This window comes from Bombus affinis, chromosome 3 (genome assembly GCF_024516045.1).
Source record: "Bombus affinis isolate iyBomAffi1 chromosome 3, iyBomAffi1.2, whole genome shotgun sequence".
Classification (NCBI taxonomy): domain Eukaryota; kingdom Metazoa; phylum Arthropoda; class Insecta; order Hymenoptera; family Apidae; genus Bombus; species Bombus affinis.
In genome coordinates, this window is record NC_066346.1 from 15,080,632 (window position 1) to 15,101,781 (window position 21,150).

General features: G+C 41.0%; 1 protein-coding gene and 1 long non-coding RNA gene across 3 annotated transcripts in view; one reads left to right on the top strand and one right to left on the bottom strand.

Moving 5' to 3' along the window:
• The window catches only part of LOC126914801 (A disintegrin and metalloproteinase with thrombospondin motifs 3-like), a 62,875-nt gene extending 56,628 nt beyond the window's left edge, over positions 1-6,247 (top strand). For both annotated transcript variants that reach the window (XR_007709816.1, XM_050719226.1), the window contains one exon: positions 6,039-6,247. Coding sequence is in view for 1 of the 2 variants with exons in the window: in XM_050719226.1 (XP_050575183.1) it covers positions 6,039-6,042 (4 nt within the window). In the remaining variant the exon portion in view is untranslated. The remainder of the gene's footprint in view (positions 1-6,038) is intronic.
• Positions 6,248-6,563: 316 nt separating this feature from the next.
• LOC126914910 (uncharacterized) lies at positions 6,564-13,864 on the bottom strand. Its single transcript, XR_007709930.1, has 2 exons — positions 13,710-13,864; positions 6,564-7,117 (listed from the first exon to the last, which is right to left on the bottom strand). It is a non-coding gene; the product is annotated as an uncharacterized LOC126914910 (long non-coding RNA).
• Between the last annotated feature and the right edge of the window lie 7,286 nt (positions 13,865-21,150).

The following is a 21,150-nucleotide window of genomic DNA, read 5'->3' on the forward strand; positions in this document are numbered from 1 at the left end:
GAATATTTTGTTGAAGTTTTTCATGAATTTCAAGATGCATTAGGCTGTCTCAAAAGTTTCTTTCGTTTTGTTCTATTACTACAAAATAGATCATACATAAATCGATAAAATAATATAAAACAAAAAGTGTCGTGCATCTATTATTTCCTTATGAAACGAAAGAAACTTTTGAAATAAATGTAAATAGGAATTATAAGATGCTTATTGATTACCATCGGTATTTGGACAGTTAATTATGTATTGTATAAATAAGTCACAATATTTTTAGTAGCAGCATTTTTACCCCTAATCAATCATATGTTTAAAAATACTCTTTACATTGTACATTAGTTTTTTGCTATGTGTACGTCTGCAATAAGCATCTTCTAGCTTCCATATATATATTTCCAAATTAGTCTCAATTTTTACCGGTGTAATCATGATAGACACGTCTCGTTACATTGAAGTGAAGTGAAGAAAAACACTTTTCATTCAAATACGTAAACACATAATATTCATAAATTTATAAGAACAATTTTGTCCGTAGGTATTTGGTAGCGCAATTGAGAAGATGTTTTTTTTTTATTTATTAGAATATTTACAATCAATTCTCGTTGAGAATTTTCAGTAACTTAGTTTGGCGTGATACAATGACATGGATTATAATAGTTTTATATTGTTGGTTCTAGTAGAAACTAAGGATTTAATCTAGAGGGTATTTTCTTTTTAGTCTGCGGATCTGGTCCGTCGTGTCCAGTAGTTGGGTCACTAATGGGATGTGGTGGTTGTTGACTCTTGTGTTATATCTGCTTCTGGACTTGTGTATTTTATCTTTGACTGTAGGTATCTTGAGGTCACGGTGGATTGTTTCGTTGGTAACATACCAGGGTGCATTTAATAGGGATCTTAGCGTTTTCGATTGGAAGCGTTGGAGTATTTCAATGTTGGAGTTACTTGCTGTTCCCCATAGTTGGATTCCGTAGGTCCAGACAGGTTTTATTACGGCCTTGTAGAGGGTTATTTTGTTCTGTATGTTTAGTTTGGAGCGTCGGCCCGTGAGCCAATAGAATTTTCTTAGTTTTTCCTTTAGTTGCTTTGTTTTTTCTGAGATATGTTTTTTCCAAGTTAGCCTCCTGTCCAGGGTCATGCCCAGGTATCTTACGGAGTCCTTGCTTGGGATTATTGCGTTGTTAATGGTGACCTGGGGGCAGGTTTGTTTTCGGAGCGTGAATGTTACACGGGAGGATCTTTTTTCGTTTATTTTAAAACCCCATTTTTGGAACCACTTTTCCATGGAGTCGAGACTTCGCTGGAGAGTGGATGAGGCAATTGCCGGGTCTGCGTGGGTAGCTAATAGTGCTGTGTCGTCGGCAAATGTTGCTATTGTTACCTCGTTTGATATAGGTAAGTCGGCAGTGTAGATGGAGAACAGTAGGGGTCCGAGGACACTACCTTGGTGTATGCCGGATTCTATTGGGAATGTTGCGGAAGAGGCGCCTAGGCTTTTAACTATGAATTGTCTGTTGGTTAGGTAGGATTTTAAGATGGAGTAGTATGGATGGGGTAGGATCTTTTTGATCTTGTAGAGTAGCCCTTCATGCCATACTTTATCGAATGCCTGTTGGATGTCTAGGAATACCGCTGAACAGTATTTTTTCTTTTCAAGGGTTTGGCTGATCATGTGGGTTATGCGGTGGATTTGCTCTACTGTTGAGTGTTGTTTTCGGAAGCCGAATTGGTGGTCTGGGAGTGTTTTCAATTCTTCTAGGAGTGGGAGGAGACGATTCGTGAGCATTCTCTCGAATAGTTTAGACAGGGTAGGTAAAAGACTGATTGGGCGATAGGAGGTGGTTTCATATATTGGTTTACCGGGTTTAGGGATGAGGGTGATTAGTGAGATTTTCCAAGCCTTGGGAAAGTGTTGAAGGCGGAGGATAGCGTTAAAGATTGATGCGACGAGTGCAATCCATTTTATGGGAAGTTCCTTGATTGCTTTATTTCCTATTAGGTCGTGACCTGCTGCTTTCTTGGGGTTTAGGCGACTGATTGCTTGTATAATCTCTGCAGAAGTGAAGGGCTCAATAGGAGGGGACATTTGGAAGGGAGTGTGCAGGTATTCGGTGACGTCCGCTGCAGCTATGGAGGAATGGGGTTGAAATACTTCAGTCAAGTGTTTGGCAAATAGGTTGGCTTTTTCTATAGGGCTACGCGCCCATCCACCCTGCGGACGGCGGATTGGAGGTATTATTTGTGGGGGACGCGTGAGTTTCCTGGAGGCTTTCCATAGTGAGTAGTTAGAGTCGGCTGTGGGGGACAGGCTGGCGAGATATTTGTGAAAACGGTCATTATTGTAGTTTTTTATGGTTTTGGATAGTTTTCTAGTTGCGTTGTTTAGTTTGCGTTTGTCCTCCGGTGTTCTATGGGTCTGCCATATCCTTCTTAGTCTACGTTTTTCTGCTATTTTTTTTAATATGTACTGGGGGTATTCGTGATTGCTGATGGACGTTATTGCCGGTGTGGAGAAGCGGATAGCGTTTATTATGCTCGTGTTTAGGTATTCCGTGACTGCTTCGATTTCTTCATTGGTTTTTAGTGAGGTTGAGGCTGAAGTTGTGTGGGTAAAGACTTCTCTAAAGAGCTGCCAGTTGGTGTGTTGGTTATGAATGGAGCCATTAGGTGTATTCTCGATGATTGTTGAAATGACTGTTACTATCACGGGGGAATGGTTGGAGGAGAGATCAGCCGAGGAATTGATTTGGACGTTTCTTGACGAGATATTTATAGTTATGAGGAAATCAAGGAGATCGGGTATTTTGTTTGTGTCGGTGGGCCAGTGTGTGGGTTCGTATGTGGTAAGGTAGTTGAGGTTGTTGGTTATTATGCTGTTGAGGAGGTTTTTGCCTCTTACTGTAACCAGTCTGCTGCCCCATTGGGTGTGTTTGGCGTTGTAGTCTCCTCCGGCTATGAATCTATTGCCCAGGGTGTCCAGGAAGTTGTCGAAGTCTTCTTTGGCGATGGAGTGTCTGGGAGGGCAGTATACAGCTGAAGTGATGATTGTACCATGACAGTCTTCTATTGCTACGTTTGTTGCTTGGAGGTAGTCTTTCTGGAATGGTGGAAGTTCGTAGTGCTTGATGTTTGATTTGATTATGATTCCGGTGCCGCCGTGGGCCTTTCCGCTGGGGTGTTGTGTGTGGTAGAAGTTGTAGCCATGTACTTTGACGTAGTTTTTGTCGGTGAAGTGGGTTTCGGATATGAGCATCACATCGATTTGCTGTTGTTTTAAGAATAGTTCTAGTTCAAATTTGTGCTGAGCTAGACCGTTGGCGTTCCACAGAGCTATTCGCATTGGTTTTATTTTGCTTCTGTGCATATGAATTTGTCCATGAAGAGTGTGAGTAGTGACAGCAAGTTGTTAATTTGCTCAGTTTGCTTCTCGATAAGTTTTTCGAGTCTGGTAAAGTTGTCTGTGTTTTGTGGGGTGGGAATTCTATTTTCTGTGTGTACACTGTGTGTTTTCGAGTTGTTTACGTTTCCTTGCGTTGCCTGCGCATAGGATACTGTTGGTGTGGTGAGTTTTTGGTGTTTAGGTTCTTGTATGGTTATGTCCTTGGGTCTCAGTTTTGGATACTTTATATTATGTAGTGTTTTGTAGGCTGAGCATCCTTTGTAGTTCGCAGGATGCTCTCCTTGACAGTGGATACACTTGGCGGGGGTTTCCGGGGATTTAGTGCATTGGTCAGTGGGGTGATTACCTGCACATTTTACGCACCGGAAGTTATGATTGCAGTATTTCTGCGTGTGGCCGTACCTTTGGCACCTTTTGCATTGTATTATTTCTTTCTTTACAAGAGGTGGCTCGAACTTAACTATGGAGTTCATCAGCCGATTGATGTTGTAGATTTCTTTGTTGTTTGTTTTTTGTTTTAAGTCTATAAAAAATAAGGATAGTGTAAATTAAAAATAAGGATAGGAAAATAATAAACATGACTAATCTGAATAGTTTAATTGTCATCTTTATCCAAGACTCGCATAGTCAATCGAGCCATTCGGAAATCACATTGACCAACTCCAAAATTGAAAAGTAGAGAAAAGTAATTACAAGTATCGCAAGTGGTGAGACAATATGCGATAAAAGTGAAAAGATGAGCTTGGCGTCAAGCTCTAAGGAACTAGAGGTTTTGTGAGAATCAATCGTGTACTTGAACGATGAAATTGCGAAATTATGAGATTGTCCAAAGATGAAGTTGGTCAATTTGACTTTCGCCAGGCTCGATCGTCACTACGACAGTTCTCGCGTATCGAAACTATCTTGATGTTTGTGTCGACAGGTGAGACGAATGAGCGATCGTGGCGGAGAAGGATCAGGACCATCGCCGAGGGAAGCTACTTTCCTGTCCACTCTCTCTCAAACATCGGCTCCTCAGATAGGTGGCCGAAGACATTCGGTCGTTACGATTGAAAGAGTGTCACCGACTTTGTTTGGCCGTAATCGTCGCGAATCAATCGCCGGTTTTCCTCTTGGAGGCGTGACCAGAATATTGCCGAGTCGTCGAGATCCAGAGTCTCTAGAATGTTCGCACCACCGAGCTGTAGAGGAAGCACGCACCTAAAAGCGAGGAAGGTAAGGATCTTTCGTTTATTTTAGCCGTTCTATCTCCGCTAGTTTGCAGACTAAGAAAAACCGAGTTTAAAGTTGACGAACTTCTATACGATCGTGCGAAGTTAAGATTTGAAAGAACCAAATATTCGTTGCTTTACAAATATACGTCCGTACAATCCGATTTGATTGATTTTAGACCTTGCATCAAATAGATCTCTATATAAACAGATAATTTCTGATTCTAAACATTTGTATCGCTTCTTCTTCCGCTTTGAAATCCTCTACAAACGCCTTTTATAGTCGTTCAACTTTTCAGCTCACAGAAAAGAACATTACGCGTATTCCTAGCAATCGCCCAAAGACTCGAACGTGTGCTTCGATAAAGCTCGCTTAACTTTCATCGACACATCGATAACTTTGCGTTCCAAGATGTTATTACGCTCTAGAATCCCTAACATAATTTTAGAACCAGAATTTCTGTGCAAAACAATTCCATCGCTTTGTCACGCTTAACGGCTCAATCATCGAAACGTGTATCATAACGCACGAATTATGATAAAAAAGAAACTGTCTTTCGAATAAAAGCAATCCGTTTGCCAGGTGCGCTTAAGGATGTACAGGACGTCGACGGAGCAAGTGTACGAAATACAGCCGCTGGAGGGTAACAGTTCCGCTCAACGTTACACTCAACAGCCGAAACAACGATTCTCTGAAATGCCTACTCCGTCGGTTTCGCCGACGTCTTCTCTCCGAAGGCGCGTCTCGGAACTGCCAAGAGCCGCGAGTGCATCCGTTTCCGGTGCTGCGGGCATTGTCTGCTCTAATGCGGATCTGATATCGATCCTAAGCTCGTTAGCGTCTTCCGCGACGGAAATCAACCGATGCGGCGAGGAAGCGCCGAGTTCGCGGGATGATAGCAAATCAAACTGGCCCGGAAAAACGACCGAACAGAAAGGAAGTCGATCGAAGAGCTTCCGTTCCAATAGCTTCGACGTGTCGACATTGCACGGAGCTAAAAGTAAGCTTAGCGGATCCTCGAAAGCCGCTATTTCGACCTTTATGGTACCGTCGAATTAGTTCACGAAGAGACACCAACCGATGTCGAAGAAGCCGGAAGATTTAGTAACGGCCAGTTTAAGTCTCAAGTTCGATAAATCGAAGGTAGTGAGGGCGGTGAAGGAAACGTTGGGTAAAAAGTCCCCTAATAGCGAGGTCAAACACAATGTCGTATGGGACAACACTAGTGGAACCAAAGTGGACGCTCAGGTAAGTTGTATTTCTCGTTACGATATCGTTTCTTGTTTAAGAGCCATCGTAGGTGAAAGGAGGAATGAAAAAGAAAATCGTAAATCGTAAAATTTCTTCCAGAGAATGCACTTTATCGTAAAAATTAATAAAGTCAACAACAACGTGAAATTAAATAATTGTTGTTTGATATTCTGTATTATCGATATAGGTGAAACGCGGAGAAGATAATTTGCAATCATTGCGGACAATATCGCAGTGACATTATTATCAATCGGTAATATTAAAGATAAAATTCATATGGGATGAAAACAGAGCGTCAAAAGTGGTTATTTTTCGATCTTCTTGCGAAGGGAAAATTCCTGCAAAATGTTTAAGAACGGCTCTCAACAAGGAATAAAAAATGTTATTACAGTTCCATTTTCGTGTTCGTTTTTTTTTCTACATGATCCATGTGAAATAATTCTTCAGATGCTCTGCTGGTAAATGAATCGACGTTTGTAATAGAGGAAATATGAAGTACAGCGAGATCGTTGTTGGCTATTGTTCTACACCGATATCGACAAAATAATTCTTCGACAACTCTATTGATAAATCAATTGTAGTTTGAAATCAAACGAATCTGAAGTATCATCAGTTTGTTGCTACGAGAACAATAGCCACCAACGATCTCGCAGTAATTCGGATTCGTTCGATTTTAAACTTCAATTGTTTTATCGACAGAATCTCTGAATAATTATTTTGCTGGTAAATTCTGCTGGTATATCGATTAGAGTTTGGAATCGAGCAAATACGAAGTACAAGATGGCTATTGTTCTCACGTAGCAACAGTCTGATAGTATTTCAGATTCGCTTGATTTCAAACTTAGTTCCCTTGGTTTAATTACTGATTTATCAGCTGGATCAAAATTTAAAGAAAATGAAGATCAAGTGTAGCGCGTAAGTTTGATCTCTGCTTAATTTTTTCATCTCTACACTCATCTTATCTTCCTCGCTTTTAGGTCTGCGATGTCGTCCATAATGTCCAACCGAAGATTGTGCGTACTTCCTCTACCGCTCGGTGGTGCGGACATTCTAGACTCTGGGTCTCGACGATTCGGCAATATTCTGGTCACGCCTCCAAGAGGAAAACCGGCGATTGATTCGCGACGATTACGGCCAAACAAAGTCGGTGACACTCTTTCAATCGTAACGACCGAATGTCTTCGGCCACCTAGCTGAGGAGCCGATGTTTGAGAGAGGGTGGACAGGAAAGTAGCTTCCCTCGGCGATGGTCCTTGTATTTTCGAGCTATCGCGGGGAGAAGCGGTCGTTAGAATACGCGTCAACGGGAGTCGTAAATTCCCGTTTAGGCGCTCTAGGCCCTTGAGAGTTATAGGAACTGTCGGAGTTCTGGATAATGTGAGAGCCTTAGGAGACTCTAGGCCGTGTAGGCACCTTGAGAAATGATGAAGGAACTCTGAAAGATATAGGAACGGTGAGAGCTATAGGGATTATGGGAACTCTAGACACCGTGAGAGACGATCAAACACTTAGAGAGGTAGGAACGGTGAGAGTTGTAGGAAATGCAGGAACTCTAGGCACCGTGAGAGACGATCAAACTCTAAAGTTTTATTCTAATGTGAATGCGGAGGAAAGCTCGGTATGGGTGTGCCCTTTGACCAAAGAACGCGGATTCGTTGCTTACATTTTCAGTTAGGCAAGTGAGGGCAATGATCCGCGATGCTGATTGGTTATGACCAATGTTGGGAAGGAAGATAGGAGGAAAAAGCCTCCTACTAACTTGGGTCCTAGGCGACATTGTTTATGGGGAGACTCGGATTTTCCGTTAGGGAGATCTCCGCCTTTTTCGTTAGGCCACTACCTGCTTTCTCCGCAATTCTTAAGAGCACGTAATAAACCCAAGGACCCTTCTAAAGAACCAGCTGAAAACACTTCTGGAATTAGAAAGTCTTTTCTGGCAGACAGATTGACTCAAACCATGTGTGCGAACAATGCAGTTAGGATTTCACTTTATGGTGGGTCCTTAGGCCTATGGAAGGTTCGAAGGACGACACGTAGACCGTTGGCTGTCACGCCGCGCGGGATGGACTGCGGATGTGTTGCGCTGCGTAACAGTCCTGATTCTTCTCCGCCACGATCGCTCATTCGTCTCACCTGTCCACACAAACATCAAGATAGTTTCGATACGCGAGAACTGTCGTAGTGACGATCGAGCCTGGCGAAAGTCAAATTGACCAACTTCATCTTTGGACAATCTCATAATTTCGCAATTTCATCGTCCAAGTACACGATTGATTCTCACAAAACCTCTAGTTCCTTAGAGCTTAACGCCACGCTCATCTTTTCACTTTTATCGCATATTGTCTCACCACTTGCGATACTTGTAATTACTTTTCTCTACTTTTCAATTTTGGAGTTGGTCAATGTGATTTCCGAATGGCTCGATTGACGACTATGCGAGTCTTGGATAAAGATGAAAACTATTTGAATTCAAGTAATTCGAAACCATTTTGTCAATGTGAACCTATTATTTTACCAATGTGAATCTGTAATTTTGCTTGAAATATCCTTCCAAGTTTTTATGATGATTCAGACTGGTCAAGTTACCTGAATCAAACAACTATTTTCACGTTACTTGAAACTATTTTGTTAACGTGTACAGTTGCTTAAATCAAGCAACTATTTTCAAGTAAGTTAAAATCATTTTGCCAATGTGAACCTGTAATTTTGTCTGAAATATCCTTCCAAGTTTTTATGATGATTCAGATTGGTCAAGTTACCTCAATCAAGCAACTATTTACAAGTAACTTGAAACTATTTTATTAATGTGTGCAGTTGAGTGAAGCAAGTATTTTCAAATAACTCGAAGCTATTTTGTTAACGCGTACAGTTGCTTGAATCAAGCAACTATTTTCAAGTAAGTTGGAACTATTTTGTTAACGCGTACAGTTGCTTGAATCAAGCAACTATTTTCAAGTAACTCGAAACTATTTTGTCAGTGTGAAACTATATAGACACTAGTTAATTCCCATACACATGTATAATGTACAATGTATAATAAACAGAGCTATTTTTTCAGATCAGAAGGTACGATCAATCTTTTTCTTTAAATATATTATGCTAAAAAGATATAAAATGGATTCGGAAATACAAATAATTCCCTTTATTTAGCACACAACTGTTATACATATATCTTATACTCTTAAGACCTCAAAAACCTACTCGCACGCACGCTTGCTGTCAACCGACTCTTCCAGATACTTCTAACGACTGGCTCTTGTCTTTTGTCTCAACCAAGACCCGGACGTCCTCTGATGCTTACACACACATTCACATGTACAGTGTAAATGTATCATATTCCCAACAATTGTATTGGAAAAATTTGAAATGGATCGGAAAATGTATATGGAAGTTACAGGACCTTTCTCGAAAATTATCGACAGTTCAAATATCAGGTTGTACAACAAAAGAGTCTTTCGTTTTATAAGAAAATAATAGACGCACGACGTTTCTTGTTTCCTTTATTTTATCGAACTACGTACGTTCCATTTTGTTCTATTAAGGTAAAGACCACGACATTTGACAGATTAGCTGTCGTGTTTGTATAAAGATGCATTGTCGTAAAAGACATATTCGTAGAGGAAAGACACTTTTGGGGCAACCTAATATTTGGCTGAACCTGACAAAACTGTACGCTTGTAATAAATAAAAAAAAAGCCTGCTACGCCCTTTCGATCATTTTAGCTCGAGTTATGTATGGGTCGACCCAATTACGTTCTTACAACGTTAGAGGATACCTTCGTTTTGAAGAAAATGAAAAAAGATCGCACATTTTCGTTTCAATTTTCTTGATTAAAAATCTTCTCCCAACGTTACAAATATGTTTTATTATCGTTAAAATAGGGACAGACTCGAAAGTACAAAAATTGCAGAGTCGCAACTGATGTAACGAACATAATCATGATAGTCGTGTCTCGTTACAGCGTTAACGGGATTTCAAAATGTTTGGCATAATACGCGATCCTACGCAAAATTTCCGCCAGCTCGGTGAAGTTTCGGCTATCCGAGTCTCGTATTATACGATGTGTTTCCAGCTTTCTCCTAACTGCGCGTTTTTTTTTCGAAATTTTAACGCCGGCACCGCGCGAACAAAGTAAATAGATTAATTGAACTTTTAATCGATCAAATAGTCAACTAAACTGAAACGCAAGTACGATGTTAAGTTATCGAAATCAATTTTACGATTTTACCGTACGAACGCCGGTATCATCCGACCTTTCGGTATTTTCCGAGTTTTCTATTGTTCGTGTGATACGCGTCACCTCGGAACGATCAAGATTATTCGAACACTTTCGCAAGCCATAATAAGATTACAGAAAAAAGTACTTTGCTGTGAATACACGTTTCATCGGAGGAATCGAACTTTGTACAGGACGAAGTAACGTCGTTCGAACGAAGCTGCGATAGACTTAAAGTTGGGCTGTACAATTTCTAGATTTATATTAATCTTATAGAACGAAAAGACCCAGAGCTCTATGAACGTTCTAAGAGAACGGATCTCCTTCGGCGTAAATGGCGCTCCTTATCGGCGAACGGCTACAATATCCTGAATCTTTCTTTTCGACGGTTTCCACGTCGATCGAGAGAAACTATTCGTCGAACTGGACTATCCGTGGCTGATCTATTACGGCAGAAAGTGAAAAAGAACGTAAACGAAGGAAATGGCCGACATAAAGGACGATAACTGTTAATTTAAACGTAATAGAACGAAAGAATACGACGTATTCGTTAAAGGATATTTAAGACAATTTAAATTAAAATCGATTTTCACACGACGTTCTTCGATTTTTTCCAGAACCAGATTATATCTATGATAACGTTTCGATTATATCGTTTTATGCAAAAGAAAGCCAATTATATGATTGAAAGTAGAAATTTGGATCAACGTATGGATATCCTCCTATTTCGTTGCACGAGTTGCGAATAACCTGTCGAATAATGATAAAGATAGAAACGAATATGACAAAGGCATAACGAAGGAACTAATATTCAGAATTTCGTGCGTTTAATTCCTCGAAAATTGCACTTTTAAACGCATCGGTCTCGCAGTTCAACCTGCCGGGAACAAAGAATTTTATCGGAAACATCGTTCTAACATTTCAATTTTACAAACGTTTCGCTCTGCTTCGTTAAAAGCTGCGCGTATTTGGTAGATAGAAAATTATGCACATACGTTAAAACGTATAACGCGCAACAGGCAAGGATATACGCGTACGCGCTGCAAACGCGTTAAAAGCGAAAAATATCGCTGAAATTATTTTCCCATAATAAAGAAATCGTCGGGCCTCTTACGAATACAAAAGATAATTCGTTAAGATTATAGTGTCTATTAATTTTACCATAACGAGTTTAACAGAGCTTTCGAAACTAAAAGCTTTATCACAGACGATAAACCCTTTGAGTGCTGAATACTCACGGCCTATGTCGTCCGTAAAGACGGCGCGTGTCTAGCGCTGACGATCGCTGTGGATGGAATACTTTTTCGTTAGACTGAACTCTGTTGATTAACTATTCAAAGCGCAAATCGTAATAAGTTATAGTAGTTTAAATGATTAAAATGAAAGAGATTAAATGATTCAAGAGCGTTATATTTTAGTTATTTTTAATTATTTATTATAAACATTGAAATTTACAGTTAACTAGAATTTGCGTAATAAACTAGAAAACTAAATTTAGTAAATATGTGAAATCCCTAGAGTTCATGTAGGATAGGGATTCTTTTTGTTTTACGGGTTGTAAATTCGAGCTATCGCGGGGAGACGCGGTCGTTAGAATACGCGTCAACGGGAGTCGTAAATTCCCGTTACGATTAGAATAATCGACACCACGAATAGTTCGATCCCCGTATTTCGGTTAGGATAATCGGGGTGGTTAATGCGGTATAACACTGGGAGTCAGAGTTATAATAATGTATATTTCCAACACTTTATACAATCACACAAAGTAGTAACGCCGTTGAAAAGATATAAACAATTAACAACTTTATCGCACGCAGATAATATAGATGTATACAATATAGAGCAATGCTCTTACAATTGAACTTAGTCTCTTGGTGGACGTAGCACGATATGATACTTAATAGAATAAGCGAATGTTTGGCAATGTCGCGGATCGACTTGAATTGGCGTTCTGTTCAGAGTTAGACGTTAGGCGTTAGAATTTTGACTAGCTGGTCGCTCTTGCGTTGAGATGGAAGAAAGTTCAGTGTGGGTGTGCCCTTTTGCATGACGAACGCGGATTCGTTGTTCACACTTTTCGTTAAGAAAAGTGAGGGTAACGATCCGCGATGTCGATTGGTTATGCCCTACGCTGATGCTTGAAGGGATGGGTAGAAGGCCTCCTACCATCGTGGTTGATAGGTGACCTTGTTCATGGAAAAACCTGATTGTTTTATTAGCTAGCTATTCGATTCTTCCCGATGGGTGCGTGTTCGCTTTCTCCGTATTTTTTCAGCGCGCCTAATAAATCCAAGGACCTCTCTAAAAACCAGATGTGGTTCGAAAATATGTTTGGCTTAAGAAATTCTTCAGGACAAAGGGGTTGAATGAAGACGCCTGTTGATACAATACAGTGACAGCGAAAGAATATATTGGGTCCTTAGGTTTATTGAGGGTCGGAGTGACGTTACGCAGGCCGCTGGCTGTCCGGTCGCGAGGGCTGGCATGCAGATGTTTAGGCGACGTAACACGGGTAGCACGACAGGCTGTGTTTAACGGAGAGATCGATACGGACGAGCAGTTGAAGAAGTACGTGTTCCCCAGACGGACAGACAGAGAGTTACATTAGAGAGACAGACAAGGTTATAGAATAGTTGTTTAAGATTGTAAAGACTGAAGATTTAAGATTTAAAGATTGAAGAAGAAAGATCGGTAGCTCAGGACGTTCAGGTAAACATTGCACCAAAGACTTATAATTTCCCGTTTAGATAATCATCGTTATTGATTGTTATAGACGCATATTAATTGTTGTTCATTTTTGTATTTTATCAAATCATTTCATAATAAAAAAAACTCGATTTTCAGACTTCAGAATCGAAATATTAAACTCCCAATAGACGATGAGACAGCAGCACTGATACCGATACGGATTCAAACTTCGTATTCCGAGACATTGTCTTAGAGGAAGCATAAATAACATCCACAAGAAAAACAAAGACGGAAATGGAGAAACTCAACGTGGACATGGAAAAACTTCTAGAGACCCTTTAAAGACGAGATAAGAGGGAAATAGTTGAAACAAACAACAATATAGAACGATTAGAAGGAACTCAGAAAGCCACAAACTGGATATCAGAGTATGAAGAGGAATGCAAAAAATACAAAATAAAAAGCGATGAGGAAAAGTCAAAGGTTTGAGAAAGTACCTAGGAAAAACAGCAAAAAGGCGGTACCAAACAAATCTACTGAAAGCTGGAGGACACAACTGGGAAGATTGGAAAGAAACATTTATCAAAGCCTTTAAGAATAAAGGTTGGCCGGCAACTGTGCATGCTTACAACTGTAAATACCTTTCAGGTTCGTTCGTAGAATATGCAATAGAGAAAGAACGACTAATATTGGAAGTAAAAAGGGAAATGGATGAAGAGGTGAGGATACACCTGATTGTCATTGGATTACCTATCGAAGTCCAAGACAAAATCGAAAGGGAAAATATACAGACAACAAATGACCTAATAGGAATATATTTAAATATATTATGCAAACGTTGGACAACGTTATGTTTTGTTAAGCTAACAGGATACACTAAAAGTCCATTATCAAGAAAGGGGATGTGGCCCGTAAGCAAGTATGTTCTTCTCGATATGACCATCAGACAATACCTGTGATGCGGTTATCCCGGAAGTACATTGCGGAGTCGGTAGAGAGCGTTTCCTGACCTCTCGCCAGGGAGACAATAGATGAGGATTTAAGGGTGTCGAATCGGGATCCATGCAACGCGGAGGCGACTCGTTCCTTCGCCCTTTCTCTTCCTCTTCGCCCGATGTGCTTTCCTTTATGACGATTTGAGGCTCGCCATAGTTTGCCACATTCACATTCGGGCTGCACAATTGTCTTCTCATCTTGATTTAGAAAACTCTCACTTGAACATAAATAAAACGTTTCTTCGTTGAAACCGTATCATAGTGGAGAACGATCGAACAGTACAAAAGAATGAATAAAATTAAGTCACATTTTTATTAATTTTCTTTTGTATCTAAAAACAAATCTGATAGATTCAAAGATACAAGATCTTTGAAAATATCGTATGGAATTTAATACTAATTTAGTGTGCAATTAAAAAATTACTATACTATTTTATTTCTCCTATATACATGTTGGAGATAAAAGGACATCGGGGCCTTTCTTTTGGAATTTTTGGGAAGACCCCCAATACTTTAGTCTAGACTTTTTATTATAGCTGCACTTAAATAATAAAACTCAGAAGTAGTTGTTTATGATTTAATCCGACTATGTTTACCCGAGATTTATGACAGTAGGCTTGGGCTCGAAGTGACACAACTGGTCGCTAAACGTAGCCACGGTCATGGCATGGACGTTTTTACCTAACAAAGCTATGGAGTAATTGTATAGATCTCCTTAAAAATATAGTTGACCCGAGGGGTACAGAGACGAGTATATAAGTGCAGTTCCATTTGGACTGAGGGAGTTCTACTTATACTGTAGACAAGTAAGTTGAGTTCTACTTATATCGTAGACAAGTAAGTTGAGTTACACTTGAATTGTGGACAAGTAAGCTCAGTACGACTTAGACTTTGGAAGAAGACGTATTTGTTATCCCTTTGACCATGGATTCGTTATTGAACCTAAGATCATTGTCATTGGCATCTCGAGTATCTAATTGCCACAGTTACTTGCCAACTCTGTACCATATCGGTACTGTAATCATGTCGGTACCAGTAAATACTATCCATATCGTATAACAACAATGGTTAATCCAAATGAAGATTCGTTACACGCCCCTAATCCCAATGAGAACTCGAGATATGTGTATTTTTCTTTTCTTTTTGCTTAAAAGATTTCCTGTTTATTGTCACATTAGAATGTCAGATTCTTTTGGCACACGAAGGCTTCGTAAATATCAGAAGGAATATAGCGTGGAAAAATGTTGTTTTATTTTTAAAGTTCTACGCTTCGCTACTTTTTTCCTAGTACGTTCGCTTTAGCAATAACACTGACTTTTTCGCCCGTTAAAAACGGATTACGCAGACGCGCTCACGCAGCACGTGCCCAGAACGAATGTTGCGAGTCGATATTTTCTTTTGCGAATCGCTCTCGTTATTTCGTTGGAAATGTTACCGTGCGGATATCAAACAGCCATTGGAAGTTATTAGACGTTAAAATTTGGCGACAGCTTCGCGTATTCCACCAGTTTCTCGATATTCCCCTTCGAACCTACAAATTGCTTCCGTATCTCGCCAACAGCTAGTCCTCGTATCTTACGCAGACGTCGATTAGAAGTAGAATTTTCGATAAAATTTAAATTTCCCTTTTCAGTTCGTACTTCGATTTATGGGCTCGTACATACGTTTCTCTCTTATATATTACGTGCATTTGCATATATATCTGTTTCTCTATCTCATGCGTCGTAGTTTTTGGATGAAACCAACAGCTTGTACACACGTGCAAGATTTTATTTTTCGTGATAAATCGAACAAGAATATATTCTTTCGTGCTTAGGGCGAGGTTTAAGGCGAGGAAGGCCCGAACCGTATCGAAGTTCTAAAGGTACGTGACCAAGGACATGTCGCCGGAGGAGTTCCTGAGCAGATTCGACGACACACTGAAGAAGGAGGACCTCAACGCGGCTATCGGAGATGATGGGGCCGAGCCCTTGCAAAAGAGCATCGAAGGTACGTGCGAAGGGATGCTAAGGAAGTCGAACTGTGCGGCGAGCCGCAAGTACGCGAACTACTGGTGGAACCCGATGATCGCGGAACTGAGAACGCAGGCGCACAAAGCGCTCAGGAAGGTGACGAGAGAAAGGAAGAAGAATGCCGGCAACACCGAGCCCCTCGTCAACGCCTACAAGGAGATCCGAAGGCAGTTAAAAAAGGAGATCGCCCGCAGCAAAAAAACAGCTTGGGCAGAATACTGCAAGATACTGAAGAGCGACCCTTGGGGCAAACCCTATCGCACGGTCATGAAGAAATGTAAAAGCAAGGGACCAACCAACGACATGCCGATCGACATGGTGAAGGCAGTCCTACAGAGGCTATTCACCTTGGGACACGGACCCCCCCCCCCCCCATTATGAGGGCCGCGAAGAGGCAGAGACCGAAGAAGAAGGAGATATTAGCCTCAGCGTCGCCATCGGCGAAGGCGATGTCGTCGATGCCGCCGGAAGAATGAACACCAAGAAGGCTGCAGGAGTCGATGGCGTGCCGGGCGAGATCGCGAAGCTGATAGCGAGTCGCAGGAGCGAGCTCGTGACAAAGCCGTTCAACGGCATCACCGAATCAGGAAGGATCCCAGACTGCTGGAAGACGGCCAGAGTAATACTGCTAAGGAAACCGGGAAAGGATCCCAGTCTCCCTAACGCGTACCGGCCGATAAGCATACTCCCAACCATGAGCAAGATCTGGGGAAAATGCTTTAAGAAGATCATCGAGAGATGCATCGGAATGGACCCGTTCCATCGGAGGCAATATGGCTTCAGAAAGAAGAGGAGTACGGTAGATGCCATCACGCAGGTGATAAAAGTTTGCCAACATCTGCAAACAGAAGAAGGTAATTTGCGTGATGATCACCCTGGATATTAGCAATGCCTTCAATTCGCTCAGCTGGAAGAGCATATACGAGGAATTTGACAAGAGGAAGCTGCCATGGAAGGTCAAAAGGCTAATCGGCAGTTACCTATCCGGAAAGAGGATCATCGTGAGCAACCAGCACGGCACGGTGGAGCACGAGGTGGCGGCAGGAGTTCCGCAGGGATCCATCCTCGGACCATTCCTGTGGATCTTGGTATACGACCGGTTGCTCGAGAGACTCGACAACATGCCAATGGTCAGAGCAACCTCCTTCGCGGATGAGCTGGCCATCACATGTTCCGTCGGGAGGAACGAAGAGGCCACCGCCAAGGTCAACACGATGCTAAGGATCGCCAACGATTGGTGCACGAGTGTCGGGCTCACCCTGGCGAGAGAAAAGACGGAGGTCATGCTCATCACAAGCTTGCGAGTGCCGAGAGTGGTGAAACTCAGGTTGGGCTCCTCGGACATCGAAACGGTCGATCGCATCAGGTATCTCGGAGTCGTCATCGACTCCAGTCGGAGGTTCGGTGCGCATATCGAGATGGTGTGTAATAGAGCCGACAAGTTAATAGGAGCCTTTAGGGGAATTCTACCCAACATCAACGGGCCGACCAGCTTGGCTCGTAGGCTCTACTACAATGTGTGGGAGTCCATCGTAACTTACGGAGCACCGGTGTGGGCTAGAGCAGCGAATACCGATAAGAACAGGAAAAAGTTGAAACGAGCACAACGAACGGCCCTGTGCATAACAACGACGGCATACCGTACCGTCTCCCACGCGGCACAAAATATCACAAAGAAGCCAATACCGAGTGCGCTGCTATTTACCAAAAAGAAGATGGACATCGATCACCACATCATGCAGCTGCTAACCGGGCATGGGAGCTTCGGTGTCTATAGGAAAAGGATTGGCAGGGACAGCGACAGCAACTGTCTCGACTGTGGAGACCCGAACGACGGTGCAGAGCACGCCCTCTTCGCGTGCCCGAAGTGGACGGACAGAAGGATCGAGCTGGAGAACGCTCTGGGCGGGAAGATAGACGTGGGCAATCTGATCGCCACGTTGACCGCCAAGAACGAGAGCTGGAATAAATTCAGGCAATTCTGCAAGACCGTCATGTGCCACAGGAGGGTGACAGCGAGGGCCTGGGAAGAGGCAAGGAGGAGAACGAGCGAAACAACAACTACGCGGAGCAATGAGGGCAAGAACACGAAACAACGAAAAACCGCAGAAGGAGACCAGCCCAGTATTCTGAACTGGCTGAGAGGACGACATGAGCAGTAACTGCCCGAAGAAGTAGATACAACGGGGCACGAAAGGACAACCCTGATGACTGCCGACAGGTTTTACCGGGGTTGTCTGCCCTCTAAGCGGAGGAAGAAGGAGGAGGGGTTTTTAGTGGGTATGGCAACGACATCCGACCGACTCCCACATAACCCAGTGATGCGGGTCACTGGGCATGCGTAATAGCATTTTCCCCTCCCCACGCAAAAAAAAAGTCATACGAGTAGCATTGAATCGGTGGAAATATCGAATTTCGAAAGTTTGATTCGAGTCCAAGATACGAGATTCCAAAGAGAAAGTTCGCCCTCAGGTCGACGATATCGATTTAATATTACATGCGATTTATTTTCGTTCGCTGAATCAGTGAACTTCTACATTTCACGCGGTTCATCGGGTCGAATGATTTTTCTGCATACAAAGGGCCGGAAAATTTGAAACATACTGTAGCCTAAACCGGTCGCCGGATTAAACTCGACGAAGCTTCGAATCGAGAAAAACGTGCAATCGTAATCTGGCTTTTACGAAAATGGACACAACGACGTTACCGGACAAATAACGAAATTCTTGTCCATTATTGAAATTCTATTGAAATTCTATTAAATCGCCAACTACGTTCTTATTGAAATTTTCATTTATTTCTTTTTAAACGCACGATCGAATTTATCGCACGCGTACTCTTCTGATTATATTCTATCGTTGATATTATTACGACGAACATTGTACATAAAAATTTAGAAAGTTACTATGCACAATATTTGATTTTTCCTCAATTTTACTTTAACGAATTTCGAGTTTTAGTTTACGTTACTTAGAAAGTTCGAATTTTCTCCGTTTATGGCAATACGAAACTATTAGGTCGTCCGAAAAGTTTCTTTCGTTCTATAAGGAAATAATGGATGCACATTTTCCGTTTTATATTATTTTATCGAATTACCTATGATCCGTTTTGTTTTATCAAACTAAAGATCACAATGTTCGACAGATTAGGTTTTATGTTTGTATAAAGATGCGTCGTTGAAAAAGACGTCTCTTTGAAAGAAAGACACTTTCCGGACAACCCAACATACAGGGTGGTTGGTAACTGGTGGTACAAGCGGGAAGGGGGTGATTCTACGCGAAAAAAGAAGTCGAAAATATAGAATAAAAATTTTTCGTTCGAGGTTTTATTTTCGAGCAATTGAAAGAAAAGATTATTGTAGCCTTTCATACTTTAAAACAAACGAATGCGTTAGAAAGTGTTCATAGAAATTTAATTAGAAGAGCAGAAGTATGTGTTGGACAGAATGGGCAACACTTTCGGCAATTTTTGTAATAATAAACTTTATGATTACTTCATGTTATTTCATTATGTATTCCTAATTTTCCGTTACGGCAAAAACAAACTTAAACTGCGATAATATCCATCGAGACAACGATGTACAGTGAGGTCCGTTATAACGAGACGTGATAAAGTGCACGCGTACCGAGCGAAAATTCAAAGTCGATTTTCTCGAAAACGAAGCCTCAAACGAAAAATTTTTATTCTATATTTTCGACTTCTTTTTCGCGTAGAATCACCCCCTTTCCGTTTGTACCACCAGTTACCAACCAACCTGTATAATATTACTGGAAACATTGTACTCGGACACAAGGTTTAATACGATGCTTTAAATAATAGAAGTTTCAGATGGAACGATAATATTGGGTTGGCAACTAAGTGATTGCGGATTTTGTCAGTGCCACCTAATGATAAAATCCGCAACCACTTAGTTGCCAACCCAATATAAAATATTAGGAGGAAAAAGTCCGAAATAGTAAAAGTTCGTGGTCGACTAAGTGCAGACCAGCATTTTCATGGCGATAAATTAAGTTGAAGCACAATATCATTAATTCTCGATGCTGCAGCGCTCGCCAAGTTTTATACCCCAATTTCGTCCTCGTTTCGACAAATGAAAATACTCCTGATGCTTGAAGAAAATTTCGAACTTTTAACGTTCGAAGAAAGAAACTTGCATATAAAGTAACGGTTCTCTCATATTTTCCTCAAACTCGAGAAAGTTTGTTAACGAAAGGAAGATACGACCGAGTGGAAACTGTGGACAGAATGAAAAATATCTAAACACCCAGAATAACAATCAATTACGAAATTACGAAGAAAAAGTCACACAAATATAAGTCGTGTAATAAATAAATTTCGTAAAACATCGATAAACATTGCTTTGTTTGCTGTTAGTTTGTTATCAACTAAACTGTACATGTAAATGATACTATATCGCGTTAATTTGAATCCAAATTTTCAAAGTTTGAAGAGAAATCGTAAGAAATTTCTACGTGCAACATATTTTTCAGTTTTTACTTTTCCACCTTTTTATTTCTTTTTGCAATGCTTTGTTACGTTACGCGAGATTATAAAAGTTGAGAATCGCGCGGAATAAAACGAACAATAGTACATTTTACTTTCTCGTATAATCTCGATGAGAAAAACAAAATTGTAGCGTATATGGAAAACAAATTTTCGTTCTGCGTAAAATCTCGAGAAATTCTTCCTTTCTTCGTCCGTGTCAGATGATAGACGAATGACGCATCAGATGACTCGTGCGATTCCTTAGCATAGAAGAGTGAATTGAAATATTCACGAAGCGCGATGTACTGTTAACCAGTTAACCGTGGAATTTAGTTTTAGAAATCAACGTGAATAAAATGCAAATAAAAATAAACGACGACGAGTATACACGTCGAACACAAAGAAAATGTGTTACGTGTTCCTGTTATAAGTTTTACGACGACGTTAAACCAAAATGACGATGGCTTACATTTTTCTTCGAAAAAATGAATTATTTCCCACATAAAATGTTAAAATTGTAACAAAATAACAAAATTCGTAAACAAGAAAAATGTGAAAAGATAGAAGAAATTCAGTGGATCCTCCCAGTGTGGTATTTCTCGAAACAGAATATCGCACAAAGTGGCACTTGGCAAATCTAACACCAGCAACGTGAAGTGGATTCGATCAATGATATAACTGGTATAAAATTGGGGAAATGTTTTTTGATAGGAAGCGTAGGTTTTACGGTTGAACTCGTAGATGGTGGAGCAACTTTCGAAGCTCGTGTTCGTGGAATTGCATATTCGATAATTTATTCAACACACATTCGACCAAAAAACTGAATCGCATTATATTTTCTGTATTATATTTCGATCGTTATCGGGGAATACCGGACACACGCAGTAAAACATCCACTCAAT